Genomic DNA, 15,409 nt, shown 5'->3' with positions numbered 1-15,409 from the left:
CATTTTACCACATTTGCTTTATTGTTCCCTCCCTCTCTCTGTGTGTAATATATACACATACATATATATATTTAATATACACATATTATTGTTTGAAATATTTGAAAGTAAGTTACAGACATGATACCTTTTGACTCCCTAATACTTCAGTCTATATTTCTTAAAATTTAAAGACATTCTCTTACATAACCACAGCAAAATTATCAAATCAGGAAATTAACATTGATAAAATACTCTTATCTAATCCACAGACTTTATTCAAATTTTGCCGGTTGCCCTGTTAATGTCCTTTTGGCAAAAGAAGTTTTTTTCTGGTCCAGGATCCAATTCAGGATTATTCATTGCATTTTGTTGCCACTTATCTTTGTTGTCGTTGTTGTTAGTTGCCATTGAGTCAGTTCTGACTCATGTTGACCAGTCTTGTTTAATTTGGAATAGCTCCTTAGTCTTTCTTTGTCTTTAATGACATTTTTGAATAGTACATGCCACGGTTACTTTATTTATTTTAAATACTATTTTATCGTGTTTTCAGAGTTTACATGGCAGATGATTGTTGTTGTTCTGAGCTGAGTTGGTTCTGACTCATAGCAACCCTATCTACAGCAGAACGAAACACTGCCTGGTCCTGTGCCATCCTCACGATTGTTGCAGCCACTGTGTCAGTCCATCTCCTTGAGGGGCTTCCTCTTTTTTGCTGACCCTCTACTTGACCAAGCATGGTGTCCTTCTCCAGGCACTGGTCCCTCCTGATAACATGTCCAAAGTACTTTAGGCCAAGTCTTGCTATCCTTGCTTCTAAGGAGAATTCTGGACACAGCAGATTGGGTTCCCATTGAACAATTTCTACACAAATTATTCAGTGACATTGGTTACATTTTTTCACAATGTGTCAACATTCTCATTAATTCCATTCTAGTTGTTTTGTTTCTAGTAATCTCGTTTTCCTGCCCCCTTACCTTCTCATCTTTGCTTTAGGGTGTGGACCATTTGGTCTCAGATAGACAATTTTTTGAAGGAATGCAGTACCCACGGGTTATGTTCTTTATTTTATGAGCCACTCTGTTATTCAGCTAAAAGGTGACCTCAGGGACTAGTTTAGATTCAAGGTTTAAAGAATATCTCAAGGCAATAGCCATGGGGAGTCCCCTAGTCTCATCTAGTCCACTAAATTTGGACTTTTTAAGAATATGAGTCATGCCAGTTATTTATAGACTGTTCCCCAATTTCAGTTTGTCTGGTATTTTCTCATGACTAAATTCAGGCTGTGCGTTTTTGGCAGGACTATCACAGAAGCGATGTTTTGTCTTTCTCAGTGCATTGTGTCAGGAGGCACATGATGTTGATTTTCCTGTTACTGGTAATATCTCCCTTTGTAATTAATAAGTATCTTGTGGGGAGATGCTTTGAGACTATGTACATATCCTGTTTAACATCTATTTATGATTATTACCTTCATCAATTACTATGATGGCTTGGCAAAGAGTTTAAAAACAAAAACAAAAACCCCTAGACATCTAAGTCAATTGGCATAACAAAGTGTATTAAGGAAATGTTCTGCACCCCACTTTGGTGAGTGGCATCTGCAGTCTTAGAAGCTTGCGAGCGGCCATCTAAAATGCATCAATTGGTCCCAACTCACCTGGAGCAAAGAAGATTAAAGAACACCAAAGACACAGGGAAAATATTAGCCCAAGAGACAAAAGGGGCCACATAAACCAGAGACTCCATCAGCCTGAGACCAGAAGAACTAGATGGTACGTGGCTACCACCAATGACTACCCTGACATGGAACACAACACAGAGTCCCTGATAGCAGAGAAGTGGGAAGCAGAACTCAAGTTCTAGTAAAAAGACCAGACTTAATGGTCTGACTGAGACTGGAGGAACCCCTGAAGCCATGGACCCCGGACAGTTTGTTAACCCAGAACTAAAACCATTCCTGAAGCCCACTCTTCAGGCGAAGATTAGACTGGAGTATAAAACATAAAATAATACTTGGGAAGTATGTGCTTCTTAGTTCAAGTAGATACACAAGACCAAATAGGCGGCTCCTGTCTGGAGGCAGAAAGAGAAGACAGGAAGCTGGTTGGATGGACAAGGAAACCCAGGGTGGAAAGGGGGAGTGTGCTGTCACATTATAGGAATTGCAACTAGTATCACATAACAACATATGTATAAATTTTTGTGTGAGAAATTAACTTGAGCTGTAAACTTTCACCTAAAGCACAATTAAAAAAAAAAAAAATCTCACCTATAAAATGAGTGAGGAGAAATTATCTGGTTAGGCATTTAGATGTTTCCAGAAAACAAATTCTAGCTAAAAGCTTAGAGGTTTAGCCCTGTTCTCTTTCACTGAATTTGGGTGAAAAAGAGCAGACTACTTGGCAGTTTTAAAAACAAAACAACATGAAAGGATTGTTGAAATGGCAAATGTTTTGTTACCTATATATTTACAACAATAAAAAATTGCAAAAAACAAAAAAACCTACTCAAAACTGTTAACACAGATAGAGCTCCAGACTCTGCAAACTGCCATGTCCTTCTCCAGGAAGCAGGAAGCCTCTTTCCCAGCTCTGGGCCCCCATCCCAGCCCCGGCACTTCCTGTGTAAGGCTGCTGAGGTGATTGCTGGCTGCTGGGGAGCTAGTTAAGAGGCTGGCTATGTGTCCGTCATCATAAAAAATAGACCCTGCTACTTTAAAAATGTTGCTTTTTCACCCTAGACTAGGGCTTTTCAACCCAGACTGGGCCTTTTGGACCAAATATGACTTTTTAGGTTAGTTTGTTTTAGAGCGGGCAAGATTGCAAGGGGAATATTTAACCTACAGGAAGTCTAGCCATAGGGGCAGAGGACCTCACAGGACTAGACCCTGACAATATTTGATTAGATTTCCCCCTTCCCGCCCCTGCTGTTCCTGCCTGTATCTGAAAGGACTAAGGAAGCTTTTCTTTACGTAGTTTTTCTTCTCAAATGTGTTCAAAGTAGTGAGTTGTGCGTGTCACTACTTAAATCTCTGGATGTGCATGTGACGGACACTCCACCATTCCAGGATGGTCACCCCATTTTTGATCTTGGCCAGAGGCCTGACTCATGGTATGCCTGAGTTGTAGCACCAAGCACATCCTTTAGGCTGACTATCTTCACCGGGTAGACCAAGGAATGTCACAGTTGCAGGTCTCTTGGCCAGGCGGGCACCATCCCAGCTTCGCCTCCCTGTAACTGTCTTCTCAGAGTAAACAGGATGGCGGGTTTTCTGAAGATCACGAGGCAGGCTGCTGGGGGTGGTGGGGTCCTGGACTCATCCTGTCCCTCTTTGTCTGCTTACAGCTGCCCTACGAGAAGGCCTGCAAGGATAAGCTGTTTTGTGAAGCTAAGTTACAGTTGACCACCACCATCTCTCAGTGAGTTGGATCCAACCCTCACGGTTTCTGCAGTTAATGGGGGGCTTCATCCTGAAGGCTTACCTGGGCCACACCTTCATCAGAATCAATTGCTCACTTCCCCCTGCCTTCCCCTCAAAGCCTACAAAGGGCTTTTGCATTTTATCTCATTGTATTCTCAGCCACCCTATGAGGGAAGCAGGGTTGAAGTTTGTATTTCCATTTCGTAGATGAGGAAACGGGCTCAGTAGTTGAAGGCCCTGTGCGGGATCACAGTGGTCATTTGACAGACTTTGAACCCAGGTTTCTTGACATCCTGAACAATGCTATTTTCATAACCTGGTGTCCCTCACACTCAGGACCACCTCAGTTAGAGGCAATTTCTTCCTGGCTCACCTCTTGGCCAAATTCATTCATTCACTTGTCAGATATTTATTGAGCATCTACTCTGTGCCAGGCACTGTTCTAGGTGCTGGGAATATATCAGTGAACAACACGGACAAAATCCCTGCCCTCCTGATGCTTTTAGGGAGAGAAGATAATAAAATAAGTAAACTATATATGTTGAGGAGATGTAGTATGGAGCAAAATTAGGCAGGCAAGGCAGCAGGGAGTGCTGGGAGGGGGTGGAGTTGCCGTTTTACATAGGGCAGTCAGGGAGGGGCTCACTGAGAGGTGACATTCTGGCAAAGGCAGGAGAATGTGGGGGAACATGCTGTGTGGATGTCTGAGAGCACCTACCTTCGTGTGTCCTGAGCTGGGAGCATGCCTGGCAGGTGGGACAAACAGCAGGGACACCAGCATGGTTGGATTGGAGGGAGGGAGGCAGAGAGTAGTAGGAAAATAGGTCAGGGAGGTAATGTGGGGCGGGAGGGTTATATAGGGCTTCCTAGGCTTTCCATAGGCTTTTACTGTGAGCTGGGGAGCCAGAGGAATGACATCTTAACAGGATCATTCTTGTTGTGTTGAGAATAAAGTGTAGGAAGGAGGTGGAGCTACTATAAGAGAGAGATGGTGATGGCTTGGACCAGGGTGGTGGCAATGACGGTGGCTATATATTTTGAAGCTAGAGCCCACAGGATTTGCTGATAGATTGGATGTGGGGAATGAGAAGAAGAGAGGGACCTAAGATATCTTCAAAGCATCTAGAACTGTGCTGTCCAATACAGTAGCCACTAGCCATATTTGGCTATTTAAGTTAACTAAGATTAAATAAAGTGAAAAATTCTGTTCCTCGGTTGCCACTTTTCAAGTGTCTGATACCCATATATGGCTGATGGTATTGGATGGTGCAGATATACAGTGTTTCCATCCCTGCAGAAAGTTCTGTTGGACCGCACTGAATTCTAGAAAGATGGAGTTACAAACAACTGAATTGGGGAAGCCTTTGGAGGAATGGAAACCCTGGTGGGGAAGTGGTTAAGTGCTACGGCTGCTAACCAAGAGGCTGGCAATTTGAATCTGCCAGGCGCTTTCTGCAAACTATCTGGCAGTTCTGCTCTGTCCTGTAGGGTCACTATGAGTTGGAATCGACTCAATGGCAATGGGTTTTTTTTTTTTTTTTTTTTGAAGAATGGTTTTGGGAGGCAGAGTGTGGCGGGAAAGACCACGAGTTTGGTTTTAGAGATGTCGTGGTCCTAAAATACCCACCCTGGCCACGAGTTCTGTGGGTGTAACATGGTTGATGGTCCTCAGCTGGGCAAAGGTGGTATCTACGAGGAAGAACGCTGATCGCTGAGTCCTGGTAAACCCGCTCATAGGCGTGCAGGGATTTCGTTTCAGACGTGGCTGGCTTAAGGCGGCCCTTCCCCATCACTGAGGGCCCAATTCAAGACATTAGAGTGGTTTGGAATCCAGCCTAATAAGCAGATGCAGCTGTTTCCAACGAGGAATTAATTACAGCCAAGAACCGCCTGCCCAGCGGTCTGTGTGGACTAGCAACACAGCACATGCAGCTTGGCTAATAGCGCCACCTAGTGTACATAGCCAGTACCTCTCCTCTTTATTCAAAAGTGTCACCGAACCTAATTGTCAGCATCCAACTGAATCGGTGGATTTTTACCTTTCTGCAGACCTGGATCCCTGAAAGAGCCTAGTGAAAGCTACAGGCCCTTCTCCCTAGAACATCAAATATATTACATAAATGTTTGCGCTCAGGACCCTCTGAAACTGTCCCCGGACCTCAGGTTAAGAATCCTTGTTAAATATTCTGATGACTCTCAGTTCTCTCTCCTGGGCTCTATTCAGCTAACATTTAAACATCTCTACCTGTTACCTACCTGTTTTTTTACCTGTTACCCAGGAGTCCCTGTTTAGCGCTTGACTACTATCCAAAAGGTTGGCAGTTCAAACCCACCCAGAAGCTCCTTGGGAGAAAAGCCTGATGACCTACTTCCGAAAGATCACAGCCTTGAAAACCCTCTGGAGCAGTTCTGCTCTGTGCATGGGGGACCCTGAGAGTTGGAATCTATTCGATGGCAGCTAACAACAACCTCGTTATCCTACAGGCGCCTCTTCTCATGTCCCAAGCCCAGCTCATTGTCTCTTCCGCCAGTCTGCCCTTCCTCCTGTGTTCACTCCCTCAGTCGATAGAACCATTCAGTCTCCGAGCTGGAAACTCAGGCCTCCTCCTCGACGCCTCTCTTTTTCACTCTGTATGCAAGCAGAGCCTCACCATCTTTGGTTTCTACCTGTTCCCCACACCCCACTACTTTTGTCTTATTTCAGGCACATGTCACCTGTCAGATGCTGTAACTGGTCTCTGCCTCCCGTCTCTCTCCAATCAATCTATCATCTTCTCAGCTGCAAGAATGATTTTTTTTTTTTAAATTAATACACGTCATTTCTTCCTAGACCTGCACATTCCTTCTTTGGGCTTTTGGATGGTTGGGAAGTCTTCTTCCTATTGGTAATGTGCATTCTTGTAGATCTCCACTACAGACGCTGGTTCTGCATCCTGGGGCCCCCGGGCCTCAGTGGTCTGCAGGAAGCTCTCGTGTATCCCCAAGTCTCCTTTTCTCCAGGCTAACAGATCCAGCCTTTACGCTGGAAGGGCCTTAATGATCGGGCAGGTGGGAAGGCTGAGGTCAAGAAAGGTAAAGCTGTGTGAGCGCAGGCATAGCGTCTGTCCTATGCACCACCGATCTCCAGTGCTGAGCAGAGCATGGGCAGAATGGAGGGGTTTGTGTAATGACATCCCTTGCCTAGGGTCACAGTACATTGGTGGTAGGAACAGGATCTGGATCTAATTCTCCCAACGCCATCTGAGGCTGCTAGACCTCAGGCAAATCAGTTCGCTTCTCTGGACTCTGGTTTCCTTCTTGATATAAAATGGAGTTAGAGTAACTATACTATCTCATGGGGTTGTGAGAATTAATCGAGCATGTGAAGCCTTTAGCACAGTCCCTGGCACATGGTAAGCACTGAATAAACAGTAACTGAAGGGTAGCCATTGTTACCATCTCCCACATCAACTAAGGGAGAGTGTCGGTCCAGGTGTTTGCTTACTGGGGGGAAAGAGGATCTAGGTTCAATGTATCCTTTATGCAACTTGTCGAAGTTATCTAAGAAGTCAGTTAAAAATGGGCTATTAGGAGCTCTGGCAGTGCAGAGGTTAAAGCATTCGCCTGCTAACCTAAAGGTTGGCAGTTCAAACCCACCAGCCGCTAGCTCTGCAGGAGAAAGATGTGGCAGTCTGCTTCTGTAAAGATTGGAAGCCCTATGGGGCAGTTCTACTCTGTCCTACAGGGTTGCTATGAGGCGGAATCTGACTCGACAGCAGTGGGTGGGGTTATATTATCTTGCATCCTGGTTTTTCAAGATTAAGTAAACTGGTAACATTTTTCTCTATTCCTATACCCTGTGCAGGGAGGAATTGGTGGTAGGTCTCACCAAGGAGCTGACTATGAACATGAATGTAACTAACGCTGGGGAAGATTCCTACATGACAAACCTGACTTTGACATACCCCAGAAACTTACAGTTTAAAAGGATACAAAAGGTAACTCTGGGAGCAGCTTTGGAAACATGCTGTCCATGTCTGTCCCTCACTGTACACCTGCTTTTTTGCAGGCCTGCCTGGTCCTCCTGCCTCTGGCTTCATCCTGGTCCATCTAATAAACGTTTATTAACTACACGAATCCCCTGCAATCCATCCATGTGCCATGGACCCAACCATGCCATTCTCTGCCTCCAAAACCTCCAGTGGTGCCCTTTTGTTGCTCGTCACTCCTCTGCCTCTAGCCTTTCTTAACCAGGGTTCTGAGAGATAAACTAATGCCGTTAAGGCATTGAGAGAGTAAAAATTAACAGGACTGGAAAAGTAAACATCTGTCCTGCCATTCATCAGGTAGGTCCCTGGGTGGCGCAAACAGTTGGCGCTCAGCTACTAACTGAAAGGTTAGTGGCTCAGATTCACCCAGTGGCACCACAGAAGAAAGGCTTGGCAATCTACTTCCCTCAGATTAAATAAAAAATCCAAACCAAACTAGCTGCCACCGAGTCGATTCCAACTCATGGCAGCCCCATGTGTCGCAGAATAGAACTGTGCTCCATGGGGTTTTCAAGGCTGTGACCTTTCGGAAGCAGAGATCATCTGGCCTTTCCTCCAAGGTGCTTCTGGGTGGATTCGAACCACGACCCTTTGGTTTAGTAGTCGAGCAGTTTGACCGCACCACCCAGGGACTCTGCCATCAGATTACAGCTATGGAAAGCCCTCTGGAGTACAGCTCTACTCTGGACACACGTGAGGTTGCCAGGGGTCGGAGTTGACGGCAATGGGTTTGGGCTTTTTTTTTTTTTTTCATTAGGTTGGGATCACAGACACAAAGCCAGCTGCAGAGACAATAGAAACAGTATTTTTCCCACGGACACCCTGAAGCTGGAAAGTATCGTAAAACTGAAAATTTCTGTTCTCTAAAATCATAGACTATCAGAAACTTTGCTGTTGGAAGTTACGTCAGTAATTATGAAATGCATTTGCTCTTGCCTGGAGAATCTAAGTCACTTTGACAAAGAGACGCAGTCTCAATTTCTCACTGAGTTGCGAAACTTCCGATATAGGGTTTCTGGACACATCTTTCCACATCTACCTTAACTTTACAGTTGCCAAGGAAATGAGTGTTGGGTGATGTCGCAGTCCAGACCTGATGTTGACTGACCCCTTTACACAGAGCCCTGCTTTGAGCCTGTGAAAACACTGCTTTATTTAAATCTCACCTAAATTTCAATCTGCCCCAGAATACTTTAATCACCCCCCCTCCTTTTTTTTGATGAGATGCACCCAGGGCTTTGAACCAGTTCTGCCCACTTGAGTCATGGCTGATGAAGCAAAACCCAAATAGAATCAAATTTTTAAGATGTGGGTAAGCAGAACAATAAGAGGAATGGGAAAAATTATGGATCGAAGCCCTGTTAGAAACTTAATCTCCCTCCTAGAAAACAAGGGCAGCATGCGAGTTGCATGGCAACCAAATCTCTTGACAAGCAGAATCAGAAACAGTGGTGCTTCACTTAAAGATGGAGGCCGCCCCCACCGCTTGGAATGTGTCACGCTCCACATTCCTGGCAATAATCCAATCTTCCGCATCAGGCTCCTGAGAGAGCTCACTACACCTCTTCCAAGTCTCCCATTCCAGGGTTTCAACCCGTAATTTTTTCCATTCTGCTTATTGTTCCGCTTCACTCAAATTTTAAAAATCTGTGTTTGTTCCGATTTCACTTCATCAGCCCTGACTGAATTGCTTTGAACCAGCTTAAAGCCCCCCGATGTACCATAGTGGGGTTTTCCTCACTGCAGTGAATCAATAAACCAACTTTTTCAAACTGCAAGTTTGTCCCTGGTGAGCTTAGGCTCACTGGGAGAGGACAGCATCCATTATGTGAAAAAAATGAACTTCTCTCCTATGCATCTTGAATGAAACTAGTAAAGTACCATCTGTGGTGCAGATGAGGAACCATGGTTGAGAAAGCTGCATGGCAGGGCTTGGGTCCACACCTCCTTCCAGCCTACCTCAGTGTATCACGTGCGCGTTGGTCCAAGGTCCAGTCCAAATGTCTCCCATCCCATGAAGACTTTAGATTCCTCCTAGTCGGAATTAAGGAATCTCTGGGTGGCACAGATATTTAAGCACTTGACTACTAGCTGAAAGGTTGGCAGTTTAAACCTCCTCAGAGGTGCCTCAGAAAACAGGCCTGGCAACCTGCTTCCAAAAGGTCACAGCCTTGAAAACCCTGTGAAGCAGATCTACTCTGCACACATAGGGTCGCCATGAGTCAGAAGAGTTGACGACAACTAATGACGATAGTTGGAATTAATCTCTTTGTCCACTGGTATTCTCTGTACCCTTCTTACAGACTTACTCTTTAGACCTTCTATTTAAATTCCTCAATGATCTAAGCCCTACTGCCCAGCTTGGGAGGAAGGCAGGGGCCAAGTCTGATTTCTGTGGTCCAGATAAGGGTGCTTGGCATGTGGAGAAATCAGCAAATGTTTGCTCAATTGGTGTGAAGGAGCGGCTCCCTTTTTTTCCCCCTTCAAGAATGTGTCTTCCTCTGTGTTCACAGCCTCCCTCTCCAAATATTCAGTGTGATGACCCTAAGCCAGTTGCATCTATCCTGGTCATGAACTGCAAGATCGGTCACCCCATATTCAAGAGGTCGTCTGTGAGTCTGTTCTGATTGGTTGGCTCTTCTCATTATCCTGGAGTCCGAATCTCTTAATTGTGGTTCCCGAGAGTGTCTCTTTATTGCACAATCCACAGCAGCACTCAGAACTAATGAGGTTGCTCTCAGAGTAGGGAGTGGGGGAGGTGGGGGGTGGTTTCCCAACATACAGCCAGAGACAAACTGTTGGCTCACCCCGGTAGTCCAGAGTTGGGAGTAATAGGGCAGGAGCATCAGAGTAAAAGTTGGGAATCCTGATCGGCTATTGATTATCCTTGTGCTGCTGGGCCGTCACTGGACTCTCTGGATTGGTTTTTCCAATGGTAAAATGGGAATAATACTGTCTGTCCTGCTTACTCCACACCGACATCGTGAGGTTCAAACGAAATGAGTGTGGAAGTTGCTACAAAAATGTGAGGATGTATTAGTTGTTTTCTTGGTTTGTTTAATTATTAGGAAGCAATTTCAGTTGTGAGTGGTATAGAAACAAACAAAAAACCTGTTGGCATCGAGGCGATTCTCATTGCGACCCCACAGGACAGAGCAGAACTGCCCCATAGAGTTTCCAAGGAGCGGCTGGTGGATTTGAACTGCGACCTTTCGGTTAGCAGCCGAGCTCTTAATCACTGCACCACCAGGGCTCAAGTGACCATTTTTTCCCTTTTAAAATAGGCAGACATTTTGGTAGTTTGGCAGCTGGAGGAGAAAGCCTTTCCCAACAGGACAGCAGACATCACTGTGACGATCACCAAGTGAGTTGCACCTGTAGCACACCAGGCTTGGGCTGTGGCCCTGGAAGAACCCCGCCTCCCGTGCATGCTGTGAGAGCGAGGGCTCCCCTGTGGCCCATGGAGGGAGTTTCTGTGAGCCCACAAAGGGCCCCTTGCCACCGCAATGACTCAGCTTGTGGGCAGGGGGACAGAGAGGGGCCAAATGAGACTAGCCAGTCACCCCTGCAGGAGAACTTGTTAAAATGCAGGTTTCTCATCCCCACCCTAGACTAACTGAACCAATCAAGGGGCAATCCCCAGAACCTGCACTTTTAACAAGCCCTTCTGAAAATCCTTCTGTACTCCAAATGCTTATCTCTGAGAACCTTTTCCTTTCTGACCCCTGAGGGCCCTGGGAAGCCAAGATACAGAAGCAGCTGCTAATGTACAAAGCAGGGATGCTGGGAACTGACACTCTTTATTTCCTAGTTCCAATGAAAGAAGTTCTTTGCCTTTGCCTGGTAAGACCACCCTTCGATTCAAGCATGCCTTCATTGCAGTTCTCACCAAGTAAGTACTTCCAAGGGGGACACGAGTGACTGCCCGTGCCTGGGGTACAGCTTCAGGCAGTCTCTCCTGGGCCTGGAACTGGTGGTCAGGATGGATGTGGGCCTTCCCCTTCTTTGTGGGGAGGCTGCTTAGAACCAGGCTCCAACATTGATCTCTAGGCACTAATAGCTGGGTCCTAGAAACTCCATAAGGAGCCCTGGTGGTGCAATGGTGAAGCGTTTGACTGCTAACCAAAAGGTCAGTGGTTTGAATCTGGCAATCTGCTCCGGTAAAGACTGCAACCTTGGAAACCCTGTGGGGCAGTTCTAGTCTGTCCCATAGGCTTGCTATGAGTCGGAATTGACTTGACAGCACACAAGAAGAAACTCCATAGTAGTATCAAAGGAGGAACAGTGCCAACTGGTCTGTCTGCAAAAGGGTGCCCTTGTGATACCAAAGGAGGGATGTGAGGGGCTGTGGGGTTGGGAAAAAAGAGGAAGAAAAGTAAGGCCACTCTGTGGAGTGACAGAAAGCCAGCCCAGCTATACAGAATTCAAATATTCTACCTCATCCCAACTGCCCTAATGGCCACTTTACATTTTGACACCCAACTTTGATTTCCCTTAAGGATCCAATGCCCTCTGTCCTAGTGTACTCAGTTGGTAGCATTACACATGTCCTCTCAATTGCAGACCATCGGTGATGTACATGCTCACAAGCCAGAGGCTTTCTGACCACAAAGAATTCCTCTTCAATGTAAGTGTTTAGTGCTCATCACTGCAGAGCAACAGGTGGCAAAGCAACCCTAGCTTTGACTTCCCACTTTCTGATTTTATTTTGCAGATACATGGGGAAAATCTCTTTGAAGCCAAATTCCAGTTGCAAATTTGTGTTCCAATCAAAATACAAGGGTTTCAGGTTGTAAGAGTGATCAACCTGACAAAGACTCAGGTACTTAAAGGTGGTTCTTTATCACAGACTATGGGTTCCCAGAAGTATAAAAATTAGAGTTCTAGAAAAGGAGTAAGAACTAGATTAACCACAGGAAAACAGGAGTAAATTACCAAAAGCACATTTAGAAGGAATATCAACCCCTCAGATCTTAAGGGAACATTTCAGTTTTTCTCTCCCTGATGAAAAATAAGCAAAAATTCAAACCTTGTTAGTAGCCATGGAGACATTTATTTTTCTTTTGACAAAGGATAAAATTCTGCTTCCCTATGTGATTCGCAAGTGAGCTTGATAAACATGTGGCATTTGTCTCAGCTCTCCTATAAATTATCTACCATCTTTCTTTCCTCCCTCCAGTCTGTCTCTTTGGCTCTCTGCTTTGCCGCAGCCTCTTTGCTTTCGGTTGTGACTCCTCATCTGTAGTCTGGTTCCCGAAGCCAAAGCAGCAGGCTCTGATCAGTATGAGAATGGAGGCCTTGGGCTCTCCCAATTCGTTTTTGCTCAGGCTACCTAGTGTCAAGGCTCAAAAAAGAAAATATGGAAAGGCATTTACAGAATGGACTCTGCTGACAGAAAGAGACCTTGTGAGTTGTAAACACTTGTTCTCATGCACAGTGTATTAAGAGCAGTTTAATCATTTCGGTAGTACCACTTGGAAACAAAATTCTTGTTTGAAAACATATAAGAATGGGAATTCCATCCTGCTGTGGGGATGGAGATTAAAAACAGTATCTCTAGGGGCTCCAAGATCAGTGCCTTCTCAGTTTGGGACCGTAAGGCACACTCAACTTACTTAAATAGACTGTGTTGACAGAGCAGCTCTGTGGCAGAGCTGTAGTTCAGCATTGTCTTATGGAATTGCTGGATCTCTCGCTTCACTTGCCTCATGGCAGAGGTGTTATTTTTATGCCTGAAGGTCACTTGTTTCAGAATCTTATCTGTGAGGTAATGTAGCCAGAGCACATTATTATAAGGGTGGTATTCACCCCAGCAGTTGTTGTTCTCCTTCCTCATTAGCCTGTAGATCTCAAACTGGTAGTCACCTTCACCTGTAAATAGGTCCTCATCCATGGAAATGTCACAGAAAACCACTATTCCATCCCGCTCCAAGCGTGAGAGGGTGTAGTCAATGATGTTGACATGCAGTCCACAGGTGGGGATAGTGCCTGTCTTCCCATTGAGGGTATAGTGGAGCTCTTTGAGGTTGGTCTTCTTTAAGAGAACATTCCCCCAGTGTAAGTCTCGGTGCTCAAAATGCAGTGATGCCTCCGCCACAGCGAGGGATGCGGTGATCTGATGGAGAATGCTCTTTGCAGTAGCCATGGAGGACAACTTTGTTCTCATTTGCTCTAAGTCGGTCCCTCCAAACTCAAATTCCAGCACAATGAAGAGCTGGTGTTCATCAAAAAAGTCAGGCCGGTCATTTGCAGACCCTCTGGTCAAGTTATAGTGATCCCAGGCTCTGAGGAGCAAGGGAGGGTAAGACCCTTGGACACAGTGCACTGAGTTCAGCCCAATAAAGCCTTCTGTGCGGTTGTGTGCCTCATCAGACAAGAGGCTCAACTCTTTGGAGATGATGATCTCTGGCAGGATTTCCTCAAAGGTTTTCTGATGGGATCCATTGACTAAACCCCGTCCTTCGATAGCAATGACTTTTAAGGCTACAGGTGTATCATTAGTGATTGTTTGAAAAACTTCGCCAAACACTCCTTCCCCAATCTTCTCACAGTGTTCCAGTTTTTCTGTGGAAAGGCAGCAGCTAAAGGGCACAGGACCTTCCTGATTGCATTCCCCATAAACCTTTTCAGCATCAGATGCCTTTTTGTCTACAATATGTAGAGTCTTTAAGGGGCTTAGCAAATACATGGAGGAGGATTGCCAAGGGGACAGAGCACTGTTTGTTCTGTTCATGATAGGAGGGTGTGAATATTCTGATAAGAGGGACTCCGAGGAAGAAATTGCAATGACGGAGCCGCTGCACACCTCTGGCACAGCGGTCACAATCTTCTTCTTGTGGAAAGAGAGGGAGGCCCTGGTTCTGGCCCAAGAGCAGGTATCTTGTAAATGAGTCAGGTTCTGGGTGAGGAATGACTCTGTTTTCATCTTTTGGCCCTTTTTAAATGGATGATCTTGGAGAAGAGAGGCTTCAGCTATCTCCTGATGTTTCCTCTTCCGGCTTGGCCTACTTCTTTCAGGCCTTTTGATTTCCTCAGCTTTAATACAGCGTTTGCAACCTCTGGCTTTCTTGCTTTCTACCTGGACAACCTCCTGAGACCCATTCTCTTGGCAAGAGTGCTGGTCTGTGGCTGTCTTCTTACCGGTGCTTGCCAAACCTGGGCCCTCCGCCCTGTTTGCCACCAGTTCTCTTTCACAGCAGGACCCCCTCATATTCTTCCCATCTGCCCCAAACTCAGAATTCTCAGGGTTTCCTGAGTCCGTAAGTCTAAAGAGAGCTGACCTGAGGGCGGCACGCGCTTGGTGGGCAGCCCTGGTGAGCCTGCCTCCTTCCGACGCTGCCTTCCAGAAGCAGCGGACAGATGCCCGGTCCCGGGCGGCTACCGGGCAGCGGAAGCCTCTGGGAACTGCGGAGGCTGTGTCCAGAGTGGCGGAGGGGCCGGCACAGATGACACTGTCCGCTGGCGCTGGGGCCCCAGGCCCGGGGCTGCCGGGAGAGGCCGGAGAGCCGAACAGGGAGGCACTGGTGCCCAGCTCGTCGCAAACCGTGGGCTGGCTGCCCACGCTGGGGTCCGGGCTGAGGCCGCGCAGGTGGCTGTCGGGGAAGGGCGGCGGGCCGAGCGTGCCGAGCGGGGTGCTGCAGTTGTGCGGGGGCCGAGCGCGCAGCCTCAGGCGCCGTGGGGTCCCGATCGGGCTCGGCCGGCCCCCGGGGACTCGGCCGCCACGGCGCCTCTGCGGTTTGAGGAGCGGGCTGCCGCAGAAGTCGGGGTCGTCCGGATCGTCGGAAGCAGCAGACTGCGAGGGGCCGCTGTTGCTGGCGTCGCTGCTACTGCTGCTGCTGAAGGAACGCTTCCGGTCTTGGGGCGGGAACCACTGCGCGGCTGCCCGCCCCGACCGCAGCCGCGGCCCCCAGACACCGGCAGCCCCGTACGTTCGGAAAAGCCGGCTCCCGGGTCGCGGGCCCGATGCTGCCATGGCCGC

At 46.9% G+C, this 15,409-nt stretch overlaps 2 protein-coding genes across 5 annotated transcripts in view; one reads left to right on the top strand and one right to left on the bottom strand.

The window, feature by feature from the left end:
* The window catches only part of ITGAE (integrin subunit alpha E), a 68,619-nt gene that overhangs the window by 45,354 nt on the left and 7,856 nt on the right, over window positions 1-15,409 (top strand). For all 4 annotated transcript variants that reach the window (XM_064271575.1, XM_064271574.1, XM_064271577.1 and 1 more), the window contains 7 exons: window positions 3,328-3,401; window positions 7,248-7,380; window positions 9,945-10,043; window positions 10,716-10,795; window positions 11,243-11,323; window positions 11,995-12,058; window positions 12,146-12,253. In XM_064271575.1, coding sequence (XP_064127645.1) covers window positions 3,328-3,401; window positions 7,248-7,380; window positions 9,945-10,043; window positions 10,716-10,795; window positions 11,243-11,323; window positions 11,995-12,058; window positions 12,146-12,253 — 639 coding nt within the window. The remainder of the gene's footprint in view (window positions 1-3,327; window positions 3,402-7,247; window positions 7,381-9,944; window positions 10,044-10,715; window positions 10,796-11,242; window positions 11,324-11,994; window positions 12,059-12,145; window positions 12,254-15,409) is intronic.
* HASPIN (histone H3 associated protein kinase) lies at window positions 5,024-15,403 on the bottom strand. The gene has a single exon (XM_010596510.3). The coding sequence runs from the start codon at window positions 15,401-15,403 to the stop codon at window positions 13,043-13,045; it is 2,361 nt and encodes a 786-aa protein (XP_010594812.2). The 3' UTR covers window positions 5,024-13,042.

This window comes from Loxodonta africana, chromosome 18, assembly GCF_030014295.1.
Source record: "Loxodonta africana isolate mLoxAfr1 chromosome 18, mLoxAfr1.hap2, whole genome shotgun sequence".
NCBI lineage: Eukaryota > Metazoa > Chordata > Mammalia > Proboscidea > Elephantidae > Loxodonta > Loxodonta africana.
This window is presented reverse-complemented; position numbering and strand designations above follow the sequence as displayed.